This window comes from Sebastes umbrosus, chromosome 5, assembly GCF_015220745.1.
Source record: "Sebastes umbrosus isolate fSebUmb1 chromosome 5, fSebUmb1.pri, whole genome shotgun sequence".
NCBI lineage: Eukaryota > Metazoa > Chordata > Actinopteri > Perciformes > Sebastidae > Sebastes > Sebastes umbrosus.
This window is the reverse complement of record NC_051273.1, coordinates 3,517,978-3,542,710: the sequence shown is the minus strand read 5'-3', so window position 1 is coordinate 3,542,710 and position 24,733 is coordinate 3,517,978. Positions and strand designations below refer to the sequence as shown.

The following is a 24,733-nucleotide window of genomic DNA, read 5'->3' as shown; positions in this document are numbered from 1 at the left end:
TCAAAAGCAGAATGTTGTGGTAAATCCATTAAGTGGCGCCAAGGATTTCACTTAGCTTGTTTGAAGCTGTCCGTCAAACTGGTGACATCTGTATGTTCATGTGCAGTTAGTGAAGTGTTAAAGCTGGGAGAGGAAGGGAAAGGAAATTAAAAAACACCCACCCGAGGACTTCCAGCCGGCTCGGCGCTCTGCGTCTCCCTCTTCCTCTGCTCCTGAGCCACCACGTCTTTCAGATACTCATTTACCTGAAACACAGAGGACAAACAAGATTAAAATTCCCTGAGCCAGCAGTGATATCAAAACCGCATTGTGACCATGATAATCCTTTATTTTGTTATCATTACGTAAGCATTATGGTTTAAAGATTAAAACGATTTAATTAGAATTAGGACATTACAGTTGCTCTTATATTTAAAGCATAAAGAAATATAAGAAAAATAGAAATAAAAGAGTATGTCAAATGTAAATTATATACATAATGCTAAAATATATAACACAATATATGTAGAGTAATATAAATAAATCATAAAATAAGAAATGAGAACTATAAGTAAAATGTACAAATACGTGCATCAAACACTTACGATATATAACCACCATGTAAATGACTAAATACAAAATGTTGAGAAGAGGGATACTATATAGAGTATAAATGTAGTATTTATGCCAGAGTATTACACAGTTGAATTACTGCACAAATGATTGTACATTTTAGTTAAATAAGTAAATAATAATAATTTTTGTTTATATGGATCCAGTTAAAGCAGCAATCATTTGTTAAGCAGGTGATTTTTGGACATTTTGGGGCACAAAGAGACTCCAACAGAGAGCCATATGTCCGACCAGTAGGACTCCACGTGTGAAGCTCATGGTTGGCAGCAGCCCAGTGTTCCTGCTAGAAGAATGTAAACAGGCTTGGCCCTGTAGCGCTGTATGGAGGAGCTAACGCCATCTGCATGTACAGGAAATGAAGCCAAACACGTACTTCGAAATGTCAAAAAGCTGATTTACACAGAGCATGTTGGGTCAAAGGGTATTAGGCCACAATTCTGATGTGTAATGTAATGTAATTACTGTAGTAATACATCTTATGGGATGTTTTTAAAAGAGACTTTTTTCACACAATATATCTAACTTGGACAAAGCCCAAATATGAAATATTAGTCAAATCAAGTTCACCACATGTTGGTTTGACAGTTAGCTATAAAAATGAAGTAGTTTCATTATTGAGGAAGAACAACAAGTGTGGCGAGCTAATAAAATACATTTGCAGTGTTTGAATAAGCCGTTTCGTTTCTCAGGCTCAATGAGTTTCCTTCTAAATAGTGCCGTGTCCACTCCACTCAACAAAAAAAACCTATCCAGACAGAGAATGACCCAAATTTGATGCTAACATTAACTGTTGTGGCTATCCCCGTTCCGTGACCAACATATAACGTTAGCAAGTGCATATCAGCTACATTACCATCTTCATCGTATCCCAGCTGCTGGACGATCTCAAGCCATATATTGTCCTTTATTTGGTTGCTGAAGTTGTAGTGTTTGTCGTACATTATTGGGTGTTGAGAAGGGGACGGCCCGTTGTTATTCTGAAACACCAATAGTCTGAAAAATGTCCTATTGGACTGAAAAAAAGCCCATTTGTCCGACAGTCCGTTTCCCCGAAAACAAACGGCCATTTTTCCAAAGCCCCGGAAACACACACTCTCTGTGCAACAAACAGAAGCACAGGGCTAATCAGAATACAGAATGGTCAAATATATTTCCGAAAGGCTGAAATCCGCTGAAATTGAGGTCCGTTTGAATATTTTTTTCCCCGCTCGAAGGCAGGCGATCATAAGAACCAATTTTTAGAAATTTCCGTGCAATTTTTTGGCCAAAAATCCGTGCTTGGTGTGAAACAGCTTTAAGGCTAAAGTGTTTGAATAAGCACATGCATGAACAGGCCTTATAGTGCTGCTACACTAAAATAATCTGCATGTGTTTCAATGGACATTTTTATTTCCTTATGCTCCTAATACATAAAACTGTAATTGCTAGTTGAAAATGTAGATAAGGATAAAGATGCAAAACACAGCTTAACAGCAGCCTCTAAACTAAAGTATCAGTACTAGCCTTGTCAGTTGAAACCAGATTCTGTATTTTAATTGTAGAGTTACGCGGGGAGGTCCAGGAGCCATGAGGAGCTGGTGTTCAACACCTTGTGTCTTAGCTAATGAGAACAGCCACAATACTCTACTGCTTGTAAGATGCGGATAATGGTAAATCACACCGCCGTCAAAAAAAAAAGCATAAACATTTCATGTGACTTCACCATATTTTCACGTTTCTCTTGCACATACAGTGAGTCATGAACATGCTTTACATGCCACATGTAAACGCCTGGCAATCCTTTTTTTGATAACACTGTCAAAAAGGTTATAAAGGCAGTGAAAGTAGTAAAGAATTGGACAATCCCACCTTTATTATGCCCGCAAGGGCATGTGTTCTCATGTGCTGCGAGTTCACCTGTACACGTCCTATGGTATGAGCTCAGGACATGAAGACAAAGTGGTGCACATGTAACAGATTTGATGGTATTTAGGTCAGTGTTTTAGACTGTAATATCTTGCTGTGCACTGTTCACAGCTCAAGCTGTTTGAGCCCAACATTGATAAAATGCCTGTGAGCGAGGGTATCTACAGTAACCTGTGTACAGTATAAGCACCAGCCTGCTGCTTGGACAGATACTGAACAAGGTGACTCACTTCAAAGTTCATGATATGGTACAACCCCAGAGGCCAGTATCTTACAATCTGTCCTTGTTAAATATATATACCATTACCCACCTTGTTGATCCAGGTGGTTACTGCATCCTCTGTGTCATAAGGTGTTTCCACCTCAGGGTCGCGGGACGAATACTGACGAATGCAGGCCATCACCTTCTCAACGCTCACCGTCTCCACTGTGTACGCCATCATCAGAGTGTCGATCATTGCCAGGTGAGCACTCTGGAAGAGAAAACAGCACAGACAAAGCTTTAGAGGGTGAAAACGAGTAGCTTTGAGGCAGCTGGTGCTGCTGGCAGATGCTCAACAGTGATTTGTTTCCTGCAGATAGTATATTTGAAGTATTATAGCCGGTGCTCTCAGTCATCAGCTTCAAAGGTCAAACACAAGTGCAATGATCAACACCTTTGCCAAGTGTAAACGGTGTGTGATAAGAGAATGATAGATGAGGAAATAAGCCCAGTTTGTTTCTGTGACACTAAAGAGACAGATCACTTTGCTCTGAGTGGAACTGAACCTAAATCATTAAAAAAGCCAACATGTTTCGACCACTGTAGGTCTTCGTCAGGGCTTGAAAACCTTTTTCGAAAGGCTTTTTAATATATTTCCTTCCTTGCTTGCCACTTCCTGTCTATCCGTATTTTTCCCCATTTTCCAAGAGCACCCGACAAGTTTCTGCCTCACGGCTGAGCAACCAGTTATCTCTCTTTCCTAACATTTTAAGTTGTCAGAAAATCTGATACTTTAACAGAATCCAGATAACAAAATGAGCATCTCCTGCATATTACTGCCAACAAGCCATTAAGAAGTGTGTGAGCTAGACAGCAAATATGTTTCTGAGCAGGTCAAATCGGCAGCTTAAACTTAAAACCTGTTGTTTGAAAATGGCACATCCAGTCTGCGAAAGGTAGACAGCGCTGCAAAAAAAAATATCTATATATATCCGTGAATGGGGAGCAAGGCACTGGAAGGGCAGTGATTTATAGAATTGGACCAGGTCTCCAAATCCTCCGCTATACATCTGAAACTCTGTTGTCAGTCGGACGTTCCCTTGTGGCTGTTGCCCTGGAAACAAGTGCCTTCATCCCTGGTTGCAAGACCCAGTTTGCTCACAGCGACTGCTACCCTTTAAGAGCCTGAATAAGACATTTTCTTGACATCTGAGTCAAATTAATAGAATTGGCATCCATAATAAGCTACTAGACTCATCCTAATCACTGACTGCTGGTTGTATTTTGGCTTTGCTCCCAATAGGAACTCTTTAGAAATATTATGTTTCAATCTGATATGTAATTTGATACAAGGGACAGAACAAGGAAAGGTGTGTTTGCAGTTCTATACTGCAATATGCAAATATGTTTACGAACATTTTCAGTGTTTACTTCCTGTCAGCTGATGTCATTCACATGAACAGCAACAGCAAATAAACTCGGACACATTTGGAATGTTTATGTTTTTCAACTGTGAAATGGTTTATATAGCAGTAAGTGTCCGAGGACTTGCCATACTTCTATCTATCTTTTCTTTCTCCAAATGGCGGATATCTTGTTTTTTGTTTTCAGAACGCAACTTGTCACATATTCCTCCATAATCCTTTCCACAATGTTGCCTTGTTTCTTGTCATTACTGTTAATTCCTGCAATCACTACTAGTCATATCATTGGTCGGGGGTTCCAACAGAAAACAAGGTCATCCATGGTCCATCTTACCATGGATGGACTATGGTGTTTTTCAAAAAACGTTCAACTGTGTAAATGCAAAAGGCACATCTGTATTTTTCATTAATTTAGTTTAGTTTGTTTTAATATATTTAATGATCCCCATTAGAAGCACATGGATGTGCCTCTAGTCTTCCTGGGGTCATAAACAACATAAACAAATAAAATACAGACATACAATAAAAGTACAGATGGACAACGCAGACATCTATTAAAGTACAAACAACTAATCTAAATACAGAGAATATATAAAAGTATAGCTAACCAGATACAAAAGTAAGAGAGTAGTACCAGACATAGCAGTTCAATTAATATAGCAAGCACACACATATGAAATGTTATTTTTCAATACCCTCAAATTCTTTCATTTATCTATATGTTTAGTCTGCTTGCTTTAGTATGACTTTATATGTGATTTTGTTCTGTTTTTATGTTTAAACACACTAACACACATATTAACACACACTTACGTACACCTAAATAGGTGAGCAAGTTAGGTTTAACGGAATACTCTGAATATAGAGTGCGTAAGTTATTAACAATAATCAGAGACTATCATCAAAAGGAACAGCATTGGGGGTTTGTTTAAACAGCTTTAAACAACCTATGAGTACATTCAATGCCAAAGCAAAGAAAATTTGCTACGTTCTCATACTGCAGCGAAAAGTCATAGGTAGGAGGCTGTGGTGTTGGATGAGTGCATGATGTTCAGACAGGTGTTCATTGCTACCAACAGTCAACCTTTGCTTCCTTTAACTACGACTGATCTTATGTGACATCTTTCCCCAAACTTAGCTTCGCTATTCATGACCACAGTCTTCTACGATCATAATTAGACTTGCTCAGTGACTACTACAGCTCCCTGTTGTTCTGCTGCTTTTTAGTTGGTAAGTTTATTTTTGAAGACTGATGCCTAATTACCCCCATGCTAACTAGCTATGTTACATCATGAAACAGATGCTATGTTATGAAAGGCAAGTTCAAAGCAGCAAAAAGTAATTTATAATAAGCATAAAAACACTATTTCTCAAGGTCAACGCAGGCCAGTACAGAGGTAAAGAGCCTCATAGTCAGAAAACAGTCATATCAGCTCTAATACGCATGTTTACATATTGACATATTGTACTGACATGTAATCGATCACTTCAATTTGCAACGTGAGTGAGCCAAATGTGGAAAATCTTGAAGTGAAATATTGTTTTTACTGAACCATGGTGATATGTTCTTGGCTCCTACCTTTAGCTCCCTGTTTCTTGTCTTGTGTAACCACCAAACACACATCCAGGAATCAATCGTCAAATATTTATACTTGAGCGCCAGGTTTTCCGTGAACTAACCCCGATCAGCTGTATAGTTAAATCAGCCCCTTGAAGATCCACGATGACGCAGTGCACCAGTCACAGGAAAGGAACAATGTATTGGACATGTCAATGGAGGGTTTCATGGTTAAAGTGATGTTGTTCCCTCACTCTGACGCTAACAAACAACATGGCATTTTATGCTAATGATAAGGCAGTGTTTGCTTCACTCTTGTGGAATGAATCTGCTTAATGCTTGATTTCCGCTATCTCTGATCTGGCAACCCAGCGGCAAACCAATCCCATTTAATAACACACTGCCAAGATGTTTCCTATCGGCCTTCATTTAGCCTGTCCAAACATGGTAAAACATTATCCCAGAGACAAACAACACATACACATCCTGTTATCAGTCTGTAGAGCACAGTTACAAATGTGTGCCCTGTATTTCCACAACAAATGATCAACGCCTGGCAAGACCAATTTTAAAAAGGCCTATATGGACCAGCGTCATTCCTCAAAGGCGTCTTTTACCTTCTGTTTCCTTCCTCCTGCTGGGCAATTTGAGGTTATTGATTTGGATTGGCTGCGGTCTGATGAGATACAATGACAACAAGGAGAACTAACCTTGTTTACTAGACCACAGACCCGCAGTTATTGAACGACACCAGGCCGTTGTGTGTAGTGTAGGACCACAGGCTCATTCCAGGATTCCAGTGTTTTTGACACTGGGATCATGCATAGGCTTTATAATGTGACAAAGCAGATTGTTTCAGCACTTAAATGTCAAATATGTTAGCAATTAGCGATAGTTGGAATAAATTGTATAAACTTTTTCGGCATGATACTTACGCCGTGTGTCGGGACGGCATTATCAGACAAAACCGCGTTGAAATCAGCAAGTGGAGAGCTAGCAACGTTTGCTGTCAGCAGCCGGTGGGCAGCCCAGTCCGGCTTGGTTAAAATTAAGGAGCTAACAGCTAACATACAGAGGTTGCATTGAGTTACTTTATGATGCGTTCAAGCTTTATCCAGTAAATATTAGTTAGGTATAGTATATACAGTATAGTAGTATATATATATATAGTATTAGGAAAAGGTAAATTATAACGTTATCATGATGTGTTCAATTGTAATCTAATGTTTTTGGCGAGAACCTTGAAGCGTGATTAATAATACATTTGCAAAAAAACAGTATGCACACGGGAATAAAGGAGTGTATGTTGAAGTACGTGGGATTTATTGTTTTTATGTGTTTTTTACCGTGGTATTGAATTAAGTAGCGAGAATCATGGAATTTCACTGGTATTTGTATCGACAACTACATTTCTGTGACATCCCTAAACTTCCGTAAAAGCACAGTGCAGAGCTGTGGTGATTAGCTAGCCAGTGGGACACACGCATAGGCTCACATGCATTAACATGCACGCACTGACAGACCAGTTACTGTACATAAACAAAGCACAGAGAAGCTCTGATTACAACACACACAGAGGGGGAGATTGACTTCATTCTCTGCTCAGGACGTCATTACACTCCTCTATATCTTTACATAGCAAATCGTTGTTTAGCACCTTTAAAAGTGTGAAATCAACAGTTTCATTCCCTTTCTGCAAACCACACCAGCTACAAATAGAACTAAATGGATGAAGAGAGCAGTGGAGGAAGAGGAGGACCCTACAAAGAGGATGAAGAGTGATGCAGAGGAAAGGAGGCAGTTTACAGAGTCACTAAACATCTAATTATTTTGACATACTTTCTATTAAATCCTGAAAGAAAATACAATTCAGGGCATCATTTATGAAATTTATATTTAGTATTTTCAACACTTGGATATCGACAAAAAGCTTAAAACATGTTTCAGTATTTGGAACTGCTTGAAATCCTGGGGGAGAGGACTTACGTATCTGGGAGGATGACTGACACATATTTTCCTCTTGCCATTTTCAAAACATGTTGACCGTGACGAAAACTGTCACGGTCACAACACTTCAATTTTGATATTTTAACATCAATTTACTAAAGGGTGTAATGAGTTTCACTCAAGTTGTTGACTTGTACTTCAAAGTGATGACATTGCAAGGAACATGGGTGTCTGAATGGCTGATGGAGAGGCTGACATTTTCTGCATATCCATTTTTATGGTCCCAAATTTACAAAACGTGAAATTATTGAGCATTTCAACCACTGACTTTATGGCAGGATAAAACGTCGTGAGGCTAAAATGGCACTTACTCCTTACTAATATAATGGATAATAGCAGTGGTGCTTTATAAATCAATGCCAAAGCTTCCAACCTGATCTGTTACTGATCTGTTGTAAATGTGCAGTGAGTCTGTAAATAAACAATAAGTAGATGCCATCATATGATTACATGATTTTTTATAAAACAAACCAATACTGATAAACAGTTTATCAGCTGACCCTTCAATAGAGCTTCCTTGTTGCATCAAAATAGATGAAAACTGTGTCATTCTATTTGAATGAATGTGGAAAATGCTTCTATTAAAAGGTCCTCTTCACTCAGTGCTCACAAAGCAGATATAGCAGAGAGAGTGCTACGACTGAATTAGTTCTGAGTAAGAGCTGCTGTACTGTGTAACGCTCAGAGAAATGGTCAGTGAAGGATCAGCTGACCATGTGGAAATGTCAGATGAAAGCTAGAAGGAAGAAGAAAGGCTCCAGTAACCGGATGGATGCAGAGTGGTAGTGGTTGGACAAAAGGAGTAGAAGAAGAATGGGAAGCGAAAAAGAGGCTGCCCAAAGAAAGGGTTAACCTTTCTTGTTAGAGCAGACCTGCCAGTCGTTTGCAATAAGCTTGTTTCCTATGTGATATCCCATGACGTCATGTTTTCTAACCTTTAGGTTCGCTGAGCACATGTGCTTTACTTCAGCATCGCTTTACTTCATATTCATACAGCTGTACATATCCACACCTCGGAGCGGTCTTCCGCTGTTGGCCACTGAGCAACCCCATTGGAGCGGTCAGGGTTCAAATGTCTTGTTTGAGGGTATCTATGAGGCTGCGAGAGCGGAAAATGTTGCTTATTTACTAATTGGGTTAAATTACATTATATATATAACATAGAAAATGTATAAGAAAATATAAATAATAAATATGTAAATTATATATACTACAATATATAATAATATTGCAAATAATAATGCTGAAAAATGGAATCTATTATTAAGTGTGTAAAAATGCAAAACTAGTAGCCTATAAATAAATAAGTTTAAATGTACAGTATAAATAAATGCACTATTAATGTCAGAATAAAACAGTAATTTGCACAGTTGAAGATTATTATGGGGTTATAGCTGCTGATATGGGTAAAAAATAATAAATATATATGTTAATATACTGTAAATATACAACACTTTGCAATCAAATGAACATGTCTACTGTTTTCTAAACTAGACAAGGGTAGATTTGATCCTAAATACAACGTAACCTAAGTTGTTAATGTCTGTATGACAATGTTAAATGTCTATCTTAGTTTGAGCAGTTTAGTTTTTTGTTTGTACCGGTAGTCACATGGAACTTACATCAATGTAAGGAGCGAATGGAGTTTGGCCTTAGTCTCTGCTTCCCCCAAGACACTGCCTTCATCATATGCTGACTATGGTGCTATAGACCATTCGGTAACATTTTTCGCTTTCTCATCAAAGCTGATTACAGTCCATAAATCTTGTTTTGATTTCCCATGACGTAAGAAGATGCTCCTTCACGGTCAATATCCTGTTTTTATTGTGCCGCTACACTGATGCCTCTCTGCATTTCCACCCGGGGAAGATAAGCAAACACTGTTCATCTTTAATACGGCTTCTCGGTGAAAGAGGGGGAGATGAAAATCCACCGTAGAAGCCCGATTTAACATTGCACAAAAGAAATGTACAAAAACAAACCGCAGCGACCTACAAAAGATGCCGTGTGATGTATTTCACCTTGTCGTCGTTGTGTGTCTGTTGTAGATAAACTAAAATCTCTATTGTCGGAGCTCTGGGCTGCTTGTTGTGGCCTGAACCAGGTAGCGGAGGATTGCACAATGCTTCGTCTCACACTACCTCACCATTACCATAAAGGATCTCTGGGAAATGTTTCTGTGAAATGGTTACACTGACTTTATTCCACTGCAAAATGAGGTTGAGGTAATGACTTACAGTAATGTCTTTACTGTGACTTACAGTAAAAAGCTTTAAGGGGCTCCAATGGTTCGCAACTAATGATCAGTCTCTGCCTGTTTTTATTGGAGTGCAAGGCTTTGTTGATTATATATAATAATCCACAAAGTTTTTAAAGAAACTTCCTTAAAAAAAAGTGGGAGCAGAGAGTGACCCTGAATTGAACAAACCTGAATTATCAAATTTCTGCACTGCAGTCTCCTCGACCTCTTCAGGACTGAGGAAACACACACATACACAAACAAGGATTCAACATTAGCTCAGGGGTGATGTAATATTGAAATGCAGTCTGCTTTTAGCATTACAGCTCTCCAGTCCAGGCCCAGAGGCTCCACGGCCGAGGCATAAGTCTAAAAATTGAATCTGTCTAGCTTCAGGTAACTTCACGCCAACTCAGCTGGACATGGAAAAGCTCTCAGCTGTACCTCTCTCTGGTCTCTTTAGAAGGTCATCACAAGTACAGTACAGTTAAAGGAAAAAGCAGCACTGCTCTTACTGCTCTTACCTTTTCCACTCCAACCCCTCTTTTTCATAGACCCTTTTTTTGTCTTTTTTAGGGGGGGACAAGGTGTATTTAGGGGGAGATCGCAGGTCAACAGTAGATGTCACATAGAAGTGGTGTACATCATCTGAAAGCTGGAACCTGAAGATTAATTTGAGATGCAGCTCAGCACTATGTGTCAAGTCGTTCTAGTCATAAATCGGAAATAAATAAAAAATGATCAATTAATTAATTAAAATACATTTTTGAAAGTGTATAAGGGCTTAAAACATGATGATAGAAGTGTATGATGGTCATTACCAAGCTCTATTAGGTCTCATAAGTTGTTGCAGCAATGTTTGGGTGATATAATTTGTTACACAGATTTGGTGCTAAATTTAACCATTTTTTACCACTCAAGAATTGATAATAATGATCAATAATCCCTTCAAAATACCACATTGAGACACCAAGACCTTGAGGAACACCACAGAAAAAGCCATGCTGGGATTTTGTGTCAAAACCTTTTGACATTTGGAGATTTCTGAAGAATTTTATTTTTTGGCGATTGGATGGCGAGCACTTCTGTTCTGGAAACTACTCAGAAACCCCCCTTATTGTTTATATACCTTTGAAAGCCATCCATCCTCTAAATGCTCTAGGTTCTAGTCTGTGGTTGTAAAGTTTCATGAAGCTTGGAGATCATATTATAAAGTGAGGTCAAGTTTCAAAAAATTGGTCTCACTCCAATGAAAATGGCTAATACGGGGACTAACATCATCACACATGAATATAATTGGGCTCATTGGATCCACAAGAGTCTCAGCTTTACAGGCACACCCAATTTATACAATTCCCAGACTGTTTAGGGACATTAGTATGCAAAAATATTCAAATACACCATTTTTTGAATAGGCAAAAGTAACACATTCATACTGCATGCAAAACACTGCATGGTTTTTCTCCCAAGCTGCATGGGAGTATCATAAAGGTGGCATGTCTGTAAAGGGGAGACTTCTGGGTACCCATAGAACTCATTTTCATTCACATATCTTGAGGTCAGAGGTTAAGAGATCGCTTTGAAAATGATCAAACCAGTTTTTCCTCGCCAAAATTTAGCCTAACTCTAAAACTGAGCTTGCTACAACCTCTGAAAGACAATAAAGACGGAGTGGAAGAGGTCAATAAACTCCTCAGGGATACTTGTGTAGTCTACTCAAACAACGAGAAACAGTCATGGTTGCTAGTGATGGAGACAGAAAACATGTGAACGGGGAACGCACCTGGTTGAAACTGCTGAATCATGACTGTTCCAAGGAAACGCAGTCAAACACATCAACCACCAGTCACACTGATAATGCTGCATTTCATCTAAACTGTTTGAGTGACACAGAACTGCATTTGGAATTTGGAAACATTTCCTTCCTCTTGTTGTCTTTTATCTCTAAAGTCTTTCCTTTTTCAACGGAGGGACGGCACAACTCCTTTAACAGCTGGCCCAATCGTGAGCAGAAATAAAAACGCTCTCACACACAGGCCCATGCTCACTTTAGGAAGCACAAAATACCAACTGTGAGGTCTGGCATCACATGTGGGAGTGGAGCTTTTAAGCAGAATACCTTCCCCCTCCATATGCTCCAAACCCAACCTAGTAATTATATGGAAACCTCAAAGCTAACCTTAGAACACTATCTGGGGACACGATCGCGGCTACCAGCCAGCGTTGACCCGGCCTGGAGGTACGCCTGCTCTTCAAATCCTTCCTTTATGTTTGAAAAGGCCCTCTGGGTTCAAACTGTTTCATGTGTGGATAGTGATAAAAGAGTGTTTGATTTCACTTAAAGGGAAATACCACTCATTTCACATAAACATTTACCTGGTGCTCAGACTAAATCCCTGTGAGATTGCATTTAGGATTCCAAAGTAACCACACAAGGAAGTTTGCTTTTAGCTAAATACAATGCATAATTCCTAATTTTTATAAAAGTTGTGTATTCTCACACACTGTCTGTGCAAAAAACTCGCATTTCTCTTTATGTGATAGTCTCCATTTCACACTATATGAGATCTCATTGTAAGCACCCTCAAACTGGGGCTTCAACAAAGCAGAGCACACAGTGCTGCAGATTATCTGCAGAGCGTTGCCTGATTTTAACCCAGTTCAGGTCCTGGTTGTCGGTCTTCTGGCTGCAAGTTGTGCTAAACGTCTACTTATGTGGAGAGACAGAGAGTATTGTATTCTATATTATTAGCTCTAGTGTGTTTTTATAAACATTTGTATGCAACAATCACGACTAATGCAGTGAATTTTATTGATGGAAGTCACTTCACTTAAATGTTGAATCCATTATTGCCATATTATTGTGTTGTTGTCCTGTCGGGACATTTCAAAAATCCTGTTTGATGTTTTTAATTAATTTATATTTACATAAATTGCAATTGTATAACCAATAATAACGCTTGTTTAATTTAATCTTAGTAAATGAGATTCCTGTGTTAAGCTCTGCACAAGGCCAAATCTGTAGCAGCATAAATTCACTGCGGATTAAGTGCTATTATAGACTCACCGACATTCGTAATGTCAGTAATAAGGAGAACCAGGTGAATATTTTAAGATATGTAGAGTGAGAACGATTTGTCACGAAATCCCCGGCTCTACATTCTCTATGAGTATAATAAGCTTACTGAGCCATTACACCAGATCAGAATATATAGCATTTAAAACATGGTTAAAGACCTGCACATTTAACAGAGTATTATACTTTTTCACGATGTGCAAAATAGTAATAAAGAATAATCTTTTTGCAAACAAGTGAGGACACCTGTGTGTGTATAATCTATATATATATAATCTTCTACATTTCCAACACTGAACTGGGAACTTGTAGGTGTTGTGTCTCTTGCACTGAAAAAGACATCCTTACTTTACTACCGCATATTTTCTTTCTCAACATGTCTGTCTATGGGGCAGGTTATTTCTTCAGGCTCTCACCTGAAATCTCCCCTCCTAGACCTGGCCCCAAAGGAGACCAAAGACGCCGATCTATAGAGTAGATGTCTTTGAATTATTCTTAGTCTGGCACCTAACCTGGGATCAATTTGCCTTTGGATGACCCTACCAGGAGCTTCTGAAAACAAAGCTCACAGACTCACAGAAGCACACAATCTGTCATTACAATAGGCAGATTGTTTTTCACTTATTGTACTTTGGAAACATATTTCTGCATACTAAAATGACAAATGAATTACCAAGGTATTTTTCAGTACAAAAGAAACAAAATGATACTGGGTTAAAAAGCAATCACTGGCTATTGACCTGTGTTATACTCTATCAGCTGATATGGGACATAAGCTTAAGCATGTTTTCCTCTCTGCACTGTTCGAAGGCCTCTAGCATTACTGTTTCTTCTTTGCAGATACAATATTTTAACCTCTTCCACTCCTTGAGGGTGCTGGCGCCCTCAACTGACTTTACCGTCTTTCAGAGGCTGTAGCAGGTTCAGTTTTAGAGCTGGAATATCACATGAAACTAGAAAACCTAATGAATCCATTGGCACCAACCGTGTCATGCTACCATGTCGGGAAGGAGGCTAAATAACGCTCAGAAGTTAGGTTAAACTTTGGCGAGGAAAAACTGGCATGACCTCTGACCTCCAGATATGTGAATGGAAATGGGTTCTATGGGTACTCACGAGTCTCCCCTTTACAGACATGCCTACTTTATGATAATCACATGCAGTGTGGGGCAAAAACCATGCCGTTTTTTCAATGCAGTATTGTGTTACTGTCACCTATTCTAAAATGGTGTTTTTGAAAATTACTGCATACTGTGGTTCTTAAACATTCTTGGGATTACATAAATTGGGTATGACTGTAAAGCTGAGACTCTTGTGGATCTAATGAGCCCAGTTATACTCATGTGTGATGATGTTAGTCCCCATAGGAGACATTTCAATGTAGTGAGACGTGTAGTGAGAATTTTTGAAACTTGACCTCACTGTATAAAATGACCTGTGGTGACCTCTAGGATAATCACAGCCTCATGAAACTTTATAACCACAAACTACAGACCTAGAGCATTCAGAGGACGGATGGCTTTCATATCTATATTGACAATAAGGGTGTTTCTAAGTAGTTTCCAGAACAGAGATGCTCGCCATCCAATCGCCGGAAAATGCCATTCTTGCAGAAATCTCCAAATGTCAAAAGGTTTTGACACCAAATCACAGCATGGCTTTTTCTATGGTGTTCCTCAAGGTCATGGTGTCTTAATGTGGTATTTTGAAGGGATTATTGATCATTTTTATCAATTCTCGGGTGGTAAAAATGGTTAAATTTAGCACCAAATCTGTGTAACAAATGGTATCAACCCAAAAATTGCTGCAACAACTTATGAGACATAACTTAGCATGGGAATGACCATCATATATTTCTATCATAATGTTTTATGCTCATACACTTTCACAATGTATTTTAATTCCAATTAATTCATTATTTTTTATTTCTCATTTGTGGCTAGAACAACTTGACACACAGTGCTGAGCTTCACCTCAAATTAATCTTCAAGTTCCCAGCTTTAGGTGTTCTGTGTGACATACAGCATACTGTTGACCTGCTATCCCCTAAGACCCCTGTCCTCCTCTAAAAAAAGACAAAAATGGGTCTATGGTAAAGAGGGGTTGAGTGGAAAAGGTTAAATTAAAAACACAAACAGACAAACACAGTCTAACTGTAGCCAGTACAGAAAGATGCTCAGGACTCAGGACATCACATAATGTGCTCGGTCGCTGCCTACCCATCCATACTGTGCTGCCTGTGTCGCCGCTGGCATTGAGCATTACATACTGGCTGTGACTTCGCCGAGGACAGAAAGTACTTGGATGGGCTTCCCTTCCACCCTGCTGCTTCAGCTCGTCTTTGTTCGTAAGATCAAGAGTAGAGGAAGAGAATAGGGACATAGGAAGCTAGTTTGATGTCGGGAAGTATTTCTTTCTGCCTGGCTGGTACTCAGGTTAGCTTTCTGTACTTCACTGTATGTGTGTGTGTGTGTGTGTGTGTGTGTGTGTGTGTGTGTGCGTGTGTGTGTGTGTGTGTGTGTGTGTGTGTGATGCAGCATCTTAGAAATGCCATCTGCCTGTTTGAACGCATCCAGCTCTTCAGTATTCTCTGCCTCAGAGCACGGCAGTGTTCTCTCAGTACATAGCTGCACATAACAAGCACAGACTGCGCATACAACATATGCAAGCATAAGCACCCCCACTCTCGCACCCACCTACACACACAACACCCTGCCTACTGGAGTGTAACCATGGCAACGGAGCGCCTGCCCAATAGGGGTTGTGATGGAGGAAGCAGAAGAGAGGGAGAGTAACAGGAGGAAGTGTATCCACCTCTATTCATCCATGATGCAACACAGGAGCTGATGAATCAATGAACTGAACTGCCAATTTATCAATATTAAATGTTACATATAAATGTAATAATCTTTATATATTAAAATGTATATGTAGTGATTGTTCACATGTTTACATTTACAACAATATTAGAAATGCCTGGTGAATGATTGGTAGTAAAAAAAAAAGCTTTTACATTTACATCTATTACACTTTATATCTATATAGGATAGTGTTGTCAAAGATATCGATACATATTAATGGATATTTGAAACGGTTATGTACAACACTCGTTATCCGCAGTATTGATACATGGGTACCAGCTGCACTTTCTGCTCTTTCCTGACACACACACACACACAAAGCTACTTATCTTTCAACAAAAATAAAAAAAATATGCCCTCAGAGTTGTGATAATTTCCCCCAGTGGTATAAAAAATGGTATTGAATATTGATATTTTTCAAGATATTGTGTTGAAGTTAGAAATGTCAGTATCAGGAGGCAACGCACCCTCATACAACGGTTTGTATGATATCTCATGAAAAGTTATTACTCACTTTTTGTGTGTTTTCCTGCTAATATCCAGCCACATGTGTCAATTTACATGCATACAGTCTTTTCAAAATAGACTTTGGTCTTAACAGGAGACAATTTGGTTAGGTCTTGGCAACACAACTACTTAGATTGTGGTTTGGGTTAAAATAACTACGGACATGGTGTAACTTGAGTACGGAAGTTACGTGACAAATAAATCAACGTTGACTATAAACACAATATTGACCCACCCATCCGCCCCGACCTTCTCCCTATGCGGCGTTTGTCAGTCGATTACGTGACTTAAATAAAAATTTATTTTTTGGATATATACGAATTGCAGTGCATTACCTTTCGTAGGGATAGCTAAAAAACAGTGTATGAGACCAGCCTGCGTGACAACACTAATATAGGGGGACATCTGATATTGACAGGTCATAACATCATTAAACAATAATAATAACTGAATAAGAGTGATTTTCGATCAGGAGCTGCTGCAGTGTTTGTGTACACATGTTCTGTTTTGTTGCACAGCTAATGTGACGGGCCTGTGTTGTAATATGTCACCAACAATTAACCAGGTCACATTCCTTTTTGGCATGGTCCTCACTACACGTTAGGCTAAATGAGTTCAAGTTAACAAGTGAATGTTTAAATAACGTGCTAAAACATCTTCTGTGTTACTCTATGACTGGCAAACAAGCCAGCAAATTAATTACAGTACCATAATGTGGAAACAACTCCCATTGTTTCCACATTATGGTATTGTAATTAATTTGCCATAAGGCTTACAAAACATTTAAAAAAAGAATCCACAGTGGTTTCACTCTAAAGCAGCATGGTTTCAACAACAACTACAGAATAAATCAGTTTATGTATACATTAGAGATGCATTTGCAATTAGGGTTGGATTTGAAAGCGTTCTCTAACATAAGTGTGACTGTAAACCTGTCTGTTTTATAGCTTTACTGACATACAGTCACAGACACAGTCTCCTTATAGCCTATAAAGCAACTTAGAAACCATATAAGGTGCTATGCCTCTTACTCTCAGTAGTTAAAGCATACCGCCATGATAAGAGTGATTTATACAGGATATTAAAACCTCTTGGCATCAACATGACCTATTTACTTCAGCTTTATTAAATATTAAAGCTGACATTCAAGGTTCGGCAGCTTGGAAGAGCATTGATTCTCACCGTGACGAGGTCAAGGAAGTAAAGAGCATCCCGAAGTTACTATCCTGTGTCTGATCGACGGGCTTTTCTCCAGGAGACTGTTAGTGGTGAGGCAGCTTCAGATCGTGGCACATTTCGTCATGTGGTCAGTTTAGATGAGGGTCTAAACAATAGCCTTCTAACATTATTGGTATTTCTTGTGTGAAATAGTGACTCTGACTTCTTCCAAGTGAGGTCGCCTACCTCTGCGATACAATACTGTGTGAAATCCTGCTTAAGATTCCCCAAGAAAAGGCTAGATTTACTCTCTTGTACTTAAAGTATTTCATGAACATCTACCATCTACTGAAATCCAAAACAGCGGGCCTTCCTTTTTTTGCAATGGTAATTTGAACCCAGTGAAGGGGAAAGACATTGCTTGTCCCTTTTGCTGATGTGCCCTTGAGCAAGGCAATTAACCATCAGTGCTCCAGTGGGGCTGCTCTGTATCCAGCAGACTGTATGAACGAGGAGCAGAGCGTTGGTGCAAACGAGTGTTGATGTTGATCGAAACAACCCAGAATAAATTAAAGGGGACATATCGTGCTCATTTTCAGGTTCATACTTGTATTTTGGGTTTCTACTAGAACATGTTTACAGTCTTTAATGTTCAAAAAACACATTCTTTTTCTCATACTGTCTGTCTGAATATACCTGTATTCAAGCTTTAGCGCCTGTCTCTTTGAGCCCCCTCCAGAAAAAGCCCAGTCTGCTCTGATTGGCTTGCGAAAAAAATATGGTGCACCATCACAAAGGTAGTTCTCAAGCTGTGGGCGATATATTCTAATGAGCCTGAATGTGACATAGGAAGGGGAGCCAAATCTGAATGGCTTGTTGAAAAAAAACAAACTGACTGGGTTGTCTTATTTCAGTTTCCAGATACCCAAATGTACGTGCCCAAGTACTGAAAAGGTGAGTTTTTCATGATATCTCCCCTTTAAAAGGTGCAGTGTGTCGGATCTGGCGACATCTAGTGGTGAGGTTGCAGACTGCAACCAACTTAAATTTCTCCCGTGTGTCGAGCGTGTAGGAGAACTACAGTGGCCGACGCGGACACGTGAATGGCTCTATCTAGAGCCAGTGTTTGGTTTTTGTTTTTCAGGTGATTTTACTCTAAAGAAATCATACTTATTATGATTATTATATTCCATTTCTGCCAATAGATCCCCATAAATGCTACACACTGTTCCTTTATGTAAAATACTAAATACCAACCACTGTTTCTATATATTAACCATACATTACACTTCTGTGCCACTAGACATTGTGCAATTAGGTTCTTGCACACACTCAGGACGCACTTAACAACACACTTGCACACATTCACGTGTCGACATTCATGCACAGAATTTATTTTCATTCATTCCTTGTTTTTTTTGGATCTTGACGTCATTCCCCTCCCACTCAGTGTGACGTCTCTTTACATCCGGATGTTGATTCATCAAGCCAAGATATTGGTCTTTAATTCAATAATGTTTATCTGCTGGTTATGGTGCTCAACTGCTATATTACTCCCTGATCACAGCTGCACAAAAACAATCTGGAGAAACCGACATGCAACTCATTTTCATTATTTTGATTGTTCCTTGTGTGATTTGAACAACGCTGATCACACAGCACTGAATCGAGAACTAGCATTCACAGCCTTTTGATAATCCATTTTAGCTTATTACAATGCTTGCAGCGGTGCTTCACGTGGGCTGTAATGTGTAATGCTAGAATAATATTTTCAGATCTCTCTTTCAGCCCACCTCCACATCCCTCCCTCATTCTCCGTGAGCAGCAGCACTATACAGGTGGAGGAGAGCGTCAGCGATACAGAATGTGTGTAGGCGACTGAGTGGGCGGTTATACTGCGATCATCCTCACATGTGGGGATCCGTCACATGGCTGAAGACAGAAGGATGAGTGGGCAGAATGGTGACAGAGGGGGGACAGAAAAACAACATTAAAATGCAAAGTCAGTTTGGCAACCTACTGAAAATGTCAGCGCATGTTCTCGGTTGTGACATGTGTCAGACAAGACATCTTAGTCTGCTGCTGACTGACCTACTAAAGCTCCCTCCAACATCCGCTGAAGTTGCTTGCTCTGAAAATTCTTATGCAAACTGCTGAGTTAAAAAGAAAATGCTTAAAATGCAATGAAGCAGCATTTAATGACATTGCTGGATCTTATCCAGAGCAGCTTACAGTTAGAAGAGCAGCAGAGGTGCTCAGTCTCTTTGCTCTTTCACAGTCTGCTTCAGGAGTAAAACCAGTGATGTTTTCCTGTCAGGACAGCCTATCAAACCATCAAACTGTCAAACCAGCCTCCATACCTCTTCCAGAAGTTTTCTTTTCCCTGCTATTCTCACAGACTCTCCACACCCCCTCCCACACAGAGCTCAGCCTGCACAGCTTCTGGTCACCTTGTCAACCCTTCGTTAGATGCGGAAGCAGTTTCTAAATAATAGATGATCCCCAACTGAGCTGTCATTCCAATGTGCAGCAGCAGGTAATCCACGAGAACCATCTACAGCACAGATATATAACATGTAAAACTGTTTTATAGATACAAAACATATAAAACTGTTTTATATCTATGGTCTCAAATGTGTAATGTTCTCATGGCAAACAATATTAAGCTGTGTTGCTGTTTTTGTTTCTCATCTCATAAAGATTGATTTAAAAAAACAAATTAAAATTATAATAAAAAAAACTAACAAATCCATCTAACATCAGTTAGGCTACTACAATTAAACTTTCAACATTCATCAGATCATAATGCTGTAGATATCATGCTATATGCAGCCGATCACACGAAAAGGCACGTGAATGACACGATAATGCGCAAGGCAAAAGCGTGCAATAAGATCGCCGTTCTTGCTTCAGGCATGTCGTTTGTACACCACGTAGTCTGTACTGACTACAATGTAAATGCATCCACATGAATATGTACGCTCAGAGCTGGTGACATAGAATAAAACGTGTGAAACACTGCTTATGGAGGGCGGTTGGGGAGGTAGATGGGTCCAACAAACACAGGACTTTCAACCAGGAGACAGGTGTTTTGTTTTGTAAGTTACGTTAGTGCCGTTTGTCACGTGTTTTCCATACTTATGTTACGTTGTTTTCATATGCATTGTACTTAGTTTGCGTACTTATTTTAAGGCCAACCATGCCATTTTTCCTTAACCTAACTAAGTGGTTTTGTTGCCCCCTGCTAGTACTGCACCTTCATATACATAATATTCTATTACACCCTTTGGCATGATACCAGGTTGCGATATGAGGTAAATTAAGGTAAATTTAATGAAAATGATGGATAATGAAGGAGTGGAGGAATGCTAAAAGAGGAGGAATGCATAAAGATGGAGGGAAGATGTGGGAGTAAAGTAAGGAAATTGGAATGAAAAGGGACGGAAGAAGGAAGGTGTCTGGTAAATATGCTAAGGGACGGCAAAGGGAGGCACAGGATGATGTTGGGGCGGCGGCGGCAGAGGGTGAAGAATATAAGGATAAAAATACCCTGAAAGGAAAGTGAAATGGCAGAAGGTAGTTTCACACTCCTCTAGCAGCTCATTTTCACATTCAACAACAACCTGCTTAGTCACGCAAACACACACACACAAACACACACTGTCACTTTCTGGCAAACCACTCAGTCATGAACTGTTAAAACCGGGTTCAAATCAAATGTAAAACCCTTATTCAGCTCTGGACGAGAAAATAAAGTCAGTAATCCTGCAGACCAGACAGTAATACATGAAAATCCCTCAGGTTCATGGCACAAGCTGTGGGTGCTGTCGTGTTCAGAAGCTATAGAAAGCATGGACACACACACACACACACACACAATGTGAGATACGATTGTACTGAAATACCTGTTGTCTTCACAAAACAAAGTGCTTGGAATCTAAACCCTGACCAAACTTAAATAACTTTTGTATTTGCATAGAAGGGAAATTAAAAGCAGCAAGACTCTACTAACAGACTGCAGGCAAACTGTGTGCTAATCGTATCTCAATTGCAACTCACTGAAGCAATAAAGCCTCCTATTGAGACTTTGCCCCCAAATAATGAGGATCCCTCATTCTCACTCAACAGGACGCCTGCAAAGTCAACTCTGAAGTGAGCTCCAACACAAAGCCATAAAGACAGTGAGGGATAAGTGGGTGCCTTGAGGTCTCAGTCAGCTTGTGCTGTTTAATTGTTGGTTTCAATCCCTAGACAGGTTTTGAAAAACTTGTATCAGGAGAAGTGAATAAATAACACCCCTTCTGTTTTTTGTTTTCACTGGTTATCTGTTGTTGCTGTGTTGGTTTGATGCACTTGTTCACTGGGTTGTAGTGATTTTGTATTATCTGTTTCATAAAATTTGTAAAATTGTTGTTATGATCCGCAGTTATTGGTCATTTAGAAACAATTTCCAAAAATTATTTCCAAACTAGTGAAGTGATTTTTTTCACAGACTGCTGTCTGGCAAATGTAAAATGGATGGGATCTTTTTTTCAGCAATCCCCGTTGTTGGATAAACGTTTTTATAAATTATGCCAAAAGAATAACTGCATTGATCATTTCCAGTAGTAAGCCTTAAGGTCTATTTATTCAGCTCTTTATAGATACCTGTGCTGACTTTTCAAATTAAAATACCTTGACTGATGGCAACATTGAGGCAGCAAAAAACTAGGGTTTCAACTAACTAATATTTTCATTGTCGATTAATCTGTCAGTTATTTTCTCGATTAATCGATTTAGTTGTTTGGTCTATAACATGTAAGAAAATGGTGAAAATGTCGATCATTGATTCCTAAAGCCCAAGACGACGTCCTCAAATGGCTCGTTTTGTCCACAACTCAAAGATATTCAGTTTACTGCGAGAGGAATAAAGAAACCAGAAAATATTCACATTTAAGAAGCTGGACTTTTCTTTAAAAAAATGACTCAAACCGATTAAACAATTAGGAAATTTAAAATAGTTGGTAATTAATTTGATAGTTGACAACTAATGGATTCATCATTGCAGCTCTAGTTTATTAAATTAATTTTCTATTTCTATATATTCAGCTCTTTATAGATGCCTCTGCTGACTTTTCAAAATAAAATACACATTGAAGCAGCAAAAAAAAAGATTTTCCTGTGCAAAACTTAGCTGACCAGTATGTACATCATGCAACCGGAACATATATATAGCCAGTTAGGATGCAGCAACATACCCAATCAATCAACTTGTACACGAGTGCATGCACAAATATGTGAATGTCACCACTTCCTGTTCTCCAGAATGTCCTCTTTCCTGGTTGATTAAAGTTTTAAAGACAAGCTGGGTGGAATGATGGAATGAGGAAAGACGCATGAAATATGTCTCAGAGGAAAGGGAAGGACGCTATCACTGTACGGTACGGGTCTGGTGCCAAATTCTACTGATCGGTATTCTCAAAAAAGAGTTGGATGAGTTCCTAGATGTGATGACCGCGATGACATCTTAATAACTTGATTCTCACAAGGCAAAACGTTTTTGCGTACAAGCCAGCAAAATGATTAATTTACTGTATATCCCAACCGCTATCTCGTCAGCACCCCTGAGATAAAAAAAAGGGGATTTACGAATCTCTCTTACCATTTGCAGAGGCCTCTTTCGAAGGTCCCTCTCGGTGACCAGCCTCTCCTGGTCGGTGACGTAGAGTCCACGCTGAGCCAGCGCCTGAATGACGGCATCGTGGCCCAGCAGGGGTTTGGCTGTGTCACTCTTCAGGACGAGGCTGCCGGCCCTGCAGTACAGGTCTGCGGAGAGCAGGAGGCTGGCCACGGGAGGCTTCAGATGCTCCTGCTCATACTGGTCTGTGTAGAAGGGGTCCTTTAAGTCTGCTGGGATGCTATCTGTAGGATGGAGGGGAGAAAGTGGGATTCTGGGTAAGAGATTGTACTAACTTCCTGGGACAATAAATGAGAAGAACATAATAATATGTTTAATTTGAGGCACATTTGCACTTTAGATATTAGCATGGTTGCAACCAAGACCACCACAGTTTCTAATTTCCTACATCAACAAAATATGCGATGTGAACTGAGATGTGAACTGAGGATTCATGCTCTAAAATATGGAAAACAGAACCACTTTGACATGGCTTTCACCCATTTCTCACAAAGAATTTGAATTCTGTAGCAAACAAGGGAATAAAAAAAGTGAAAATGTTTTTGGAAGATTTTTTCCACTCAATTCTCTGCCATGTTTGGCAAGTCTGCTTCATTTCTCATCACCATGCTTCGACGATATCTTGACGTGGGATATGTGTGGATAGACTTGGGCGTTGCTATAGCAACTGCAGGAGGAGTGGAACCCGATCGATTCATCTAAGTCTGTATCTCTGCAGCTTCCAGCTCCCTGGGAACACCCCTCTCACTGCCTGCCTCATCAAAGAGAGAGCCTGCATGTGTGTGCATCACCTCAAGCAAGTCCACTGCAGGGGGATCCACAAAGAATTCAAAAAGCTTTTTTTTTTTATTGCTTTTGTGTCATACCTGTCTTGCCAGTGTTTGCTGAGCTGGGAAGCCTTTTTATAAACCACTGCTTGACAAAAGAAAATCAGGGTATTGTACCGAAAATATCAGCGAGAGCCGAGCCAATGCAAGTCCTTCTTTTTCCACAACAGATTTACAAAAAAGAAAATCATGATTAATTGGTTTCTGTGCTGCTGCTGCTGTGTGAAAACACTTCTGCACACACTCCAGATGTAGAGCTCACCACTGTGTCAGCAGCAGGAGAATAGATGTTAATTTTGATAACTGCCTGGGTGTATGCAGAGAAAAATGTAGCATGCGGTGACAGCTTTACACTCCCCGACACGGCTGCCCATCCTCCAACACACAAACACACACACAAAAAACAGTCAATGAATCACCTGCTTAGACTGAACATTATCAACAAGGTCATCTACAGATGGACTCTGTGTTATTATGGAGCAGAAATGCAGACAGCAGTAGCGACTATCTAGGTTATATCCTTTTCCTGTGAGTACTTTATTCATGTTATTGATTCCAACAAAGAAATTAATCTTGTCTCTGGCACACCCCACCCCCTCCATCCATCCTCCAGAGGGAGGTCAGAGGTCAGGCTGAGCTGCAGAGCAACATGCCTGGAGCTGGTAGCATGTCAGCATTTG

At 39.6% G+C, this 24,733-nt stretch overlaps 1 protein-coding gene across 6 annotated transcripts in view; it reads right to left on the bottom strand.

Annotated features, from left to right (window-relative positions):
- The window catches only part of camsap2a (calmodulin regulated spectrin-associated protein family, member 2a), a 62,380-nt gene that overhangs the window by 31,662 nt on the left and 5,985 nt on the right, over positions 1-24,733 (bottom strand). For all 6 annotated transcript variants that reach the window (XM_037770094.1, XM_037770095.1, XM_037770092.1 and 3 more), the window contains exons 2-4: positions 23,191-23,450; positions 2,829-2,990; positions 162-245 (exon numbers count right to left, since the gene is read on the bottom strand). In XM_037770094.1, coding sequence (XP_037626022.1) covers positions 162-245; positions 2,829-2,990; positions 23,191-23,450 — 506 coding nt within the window. The remainder of the gene's footprint in view (positions 1-161; positions 246-2,828; positions 2,991-23,190; positions 23,451-24,733) is intronic.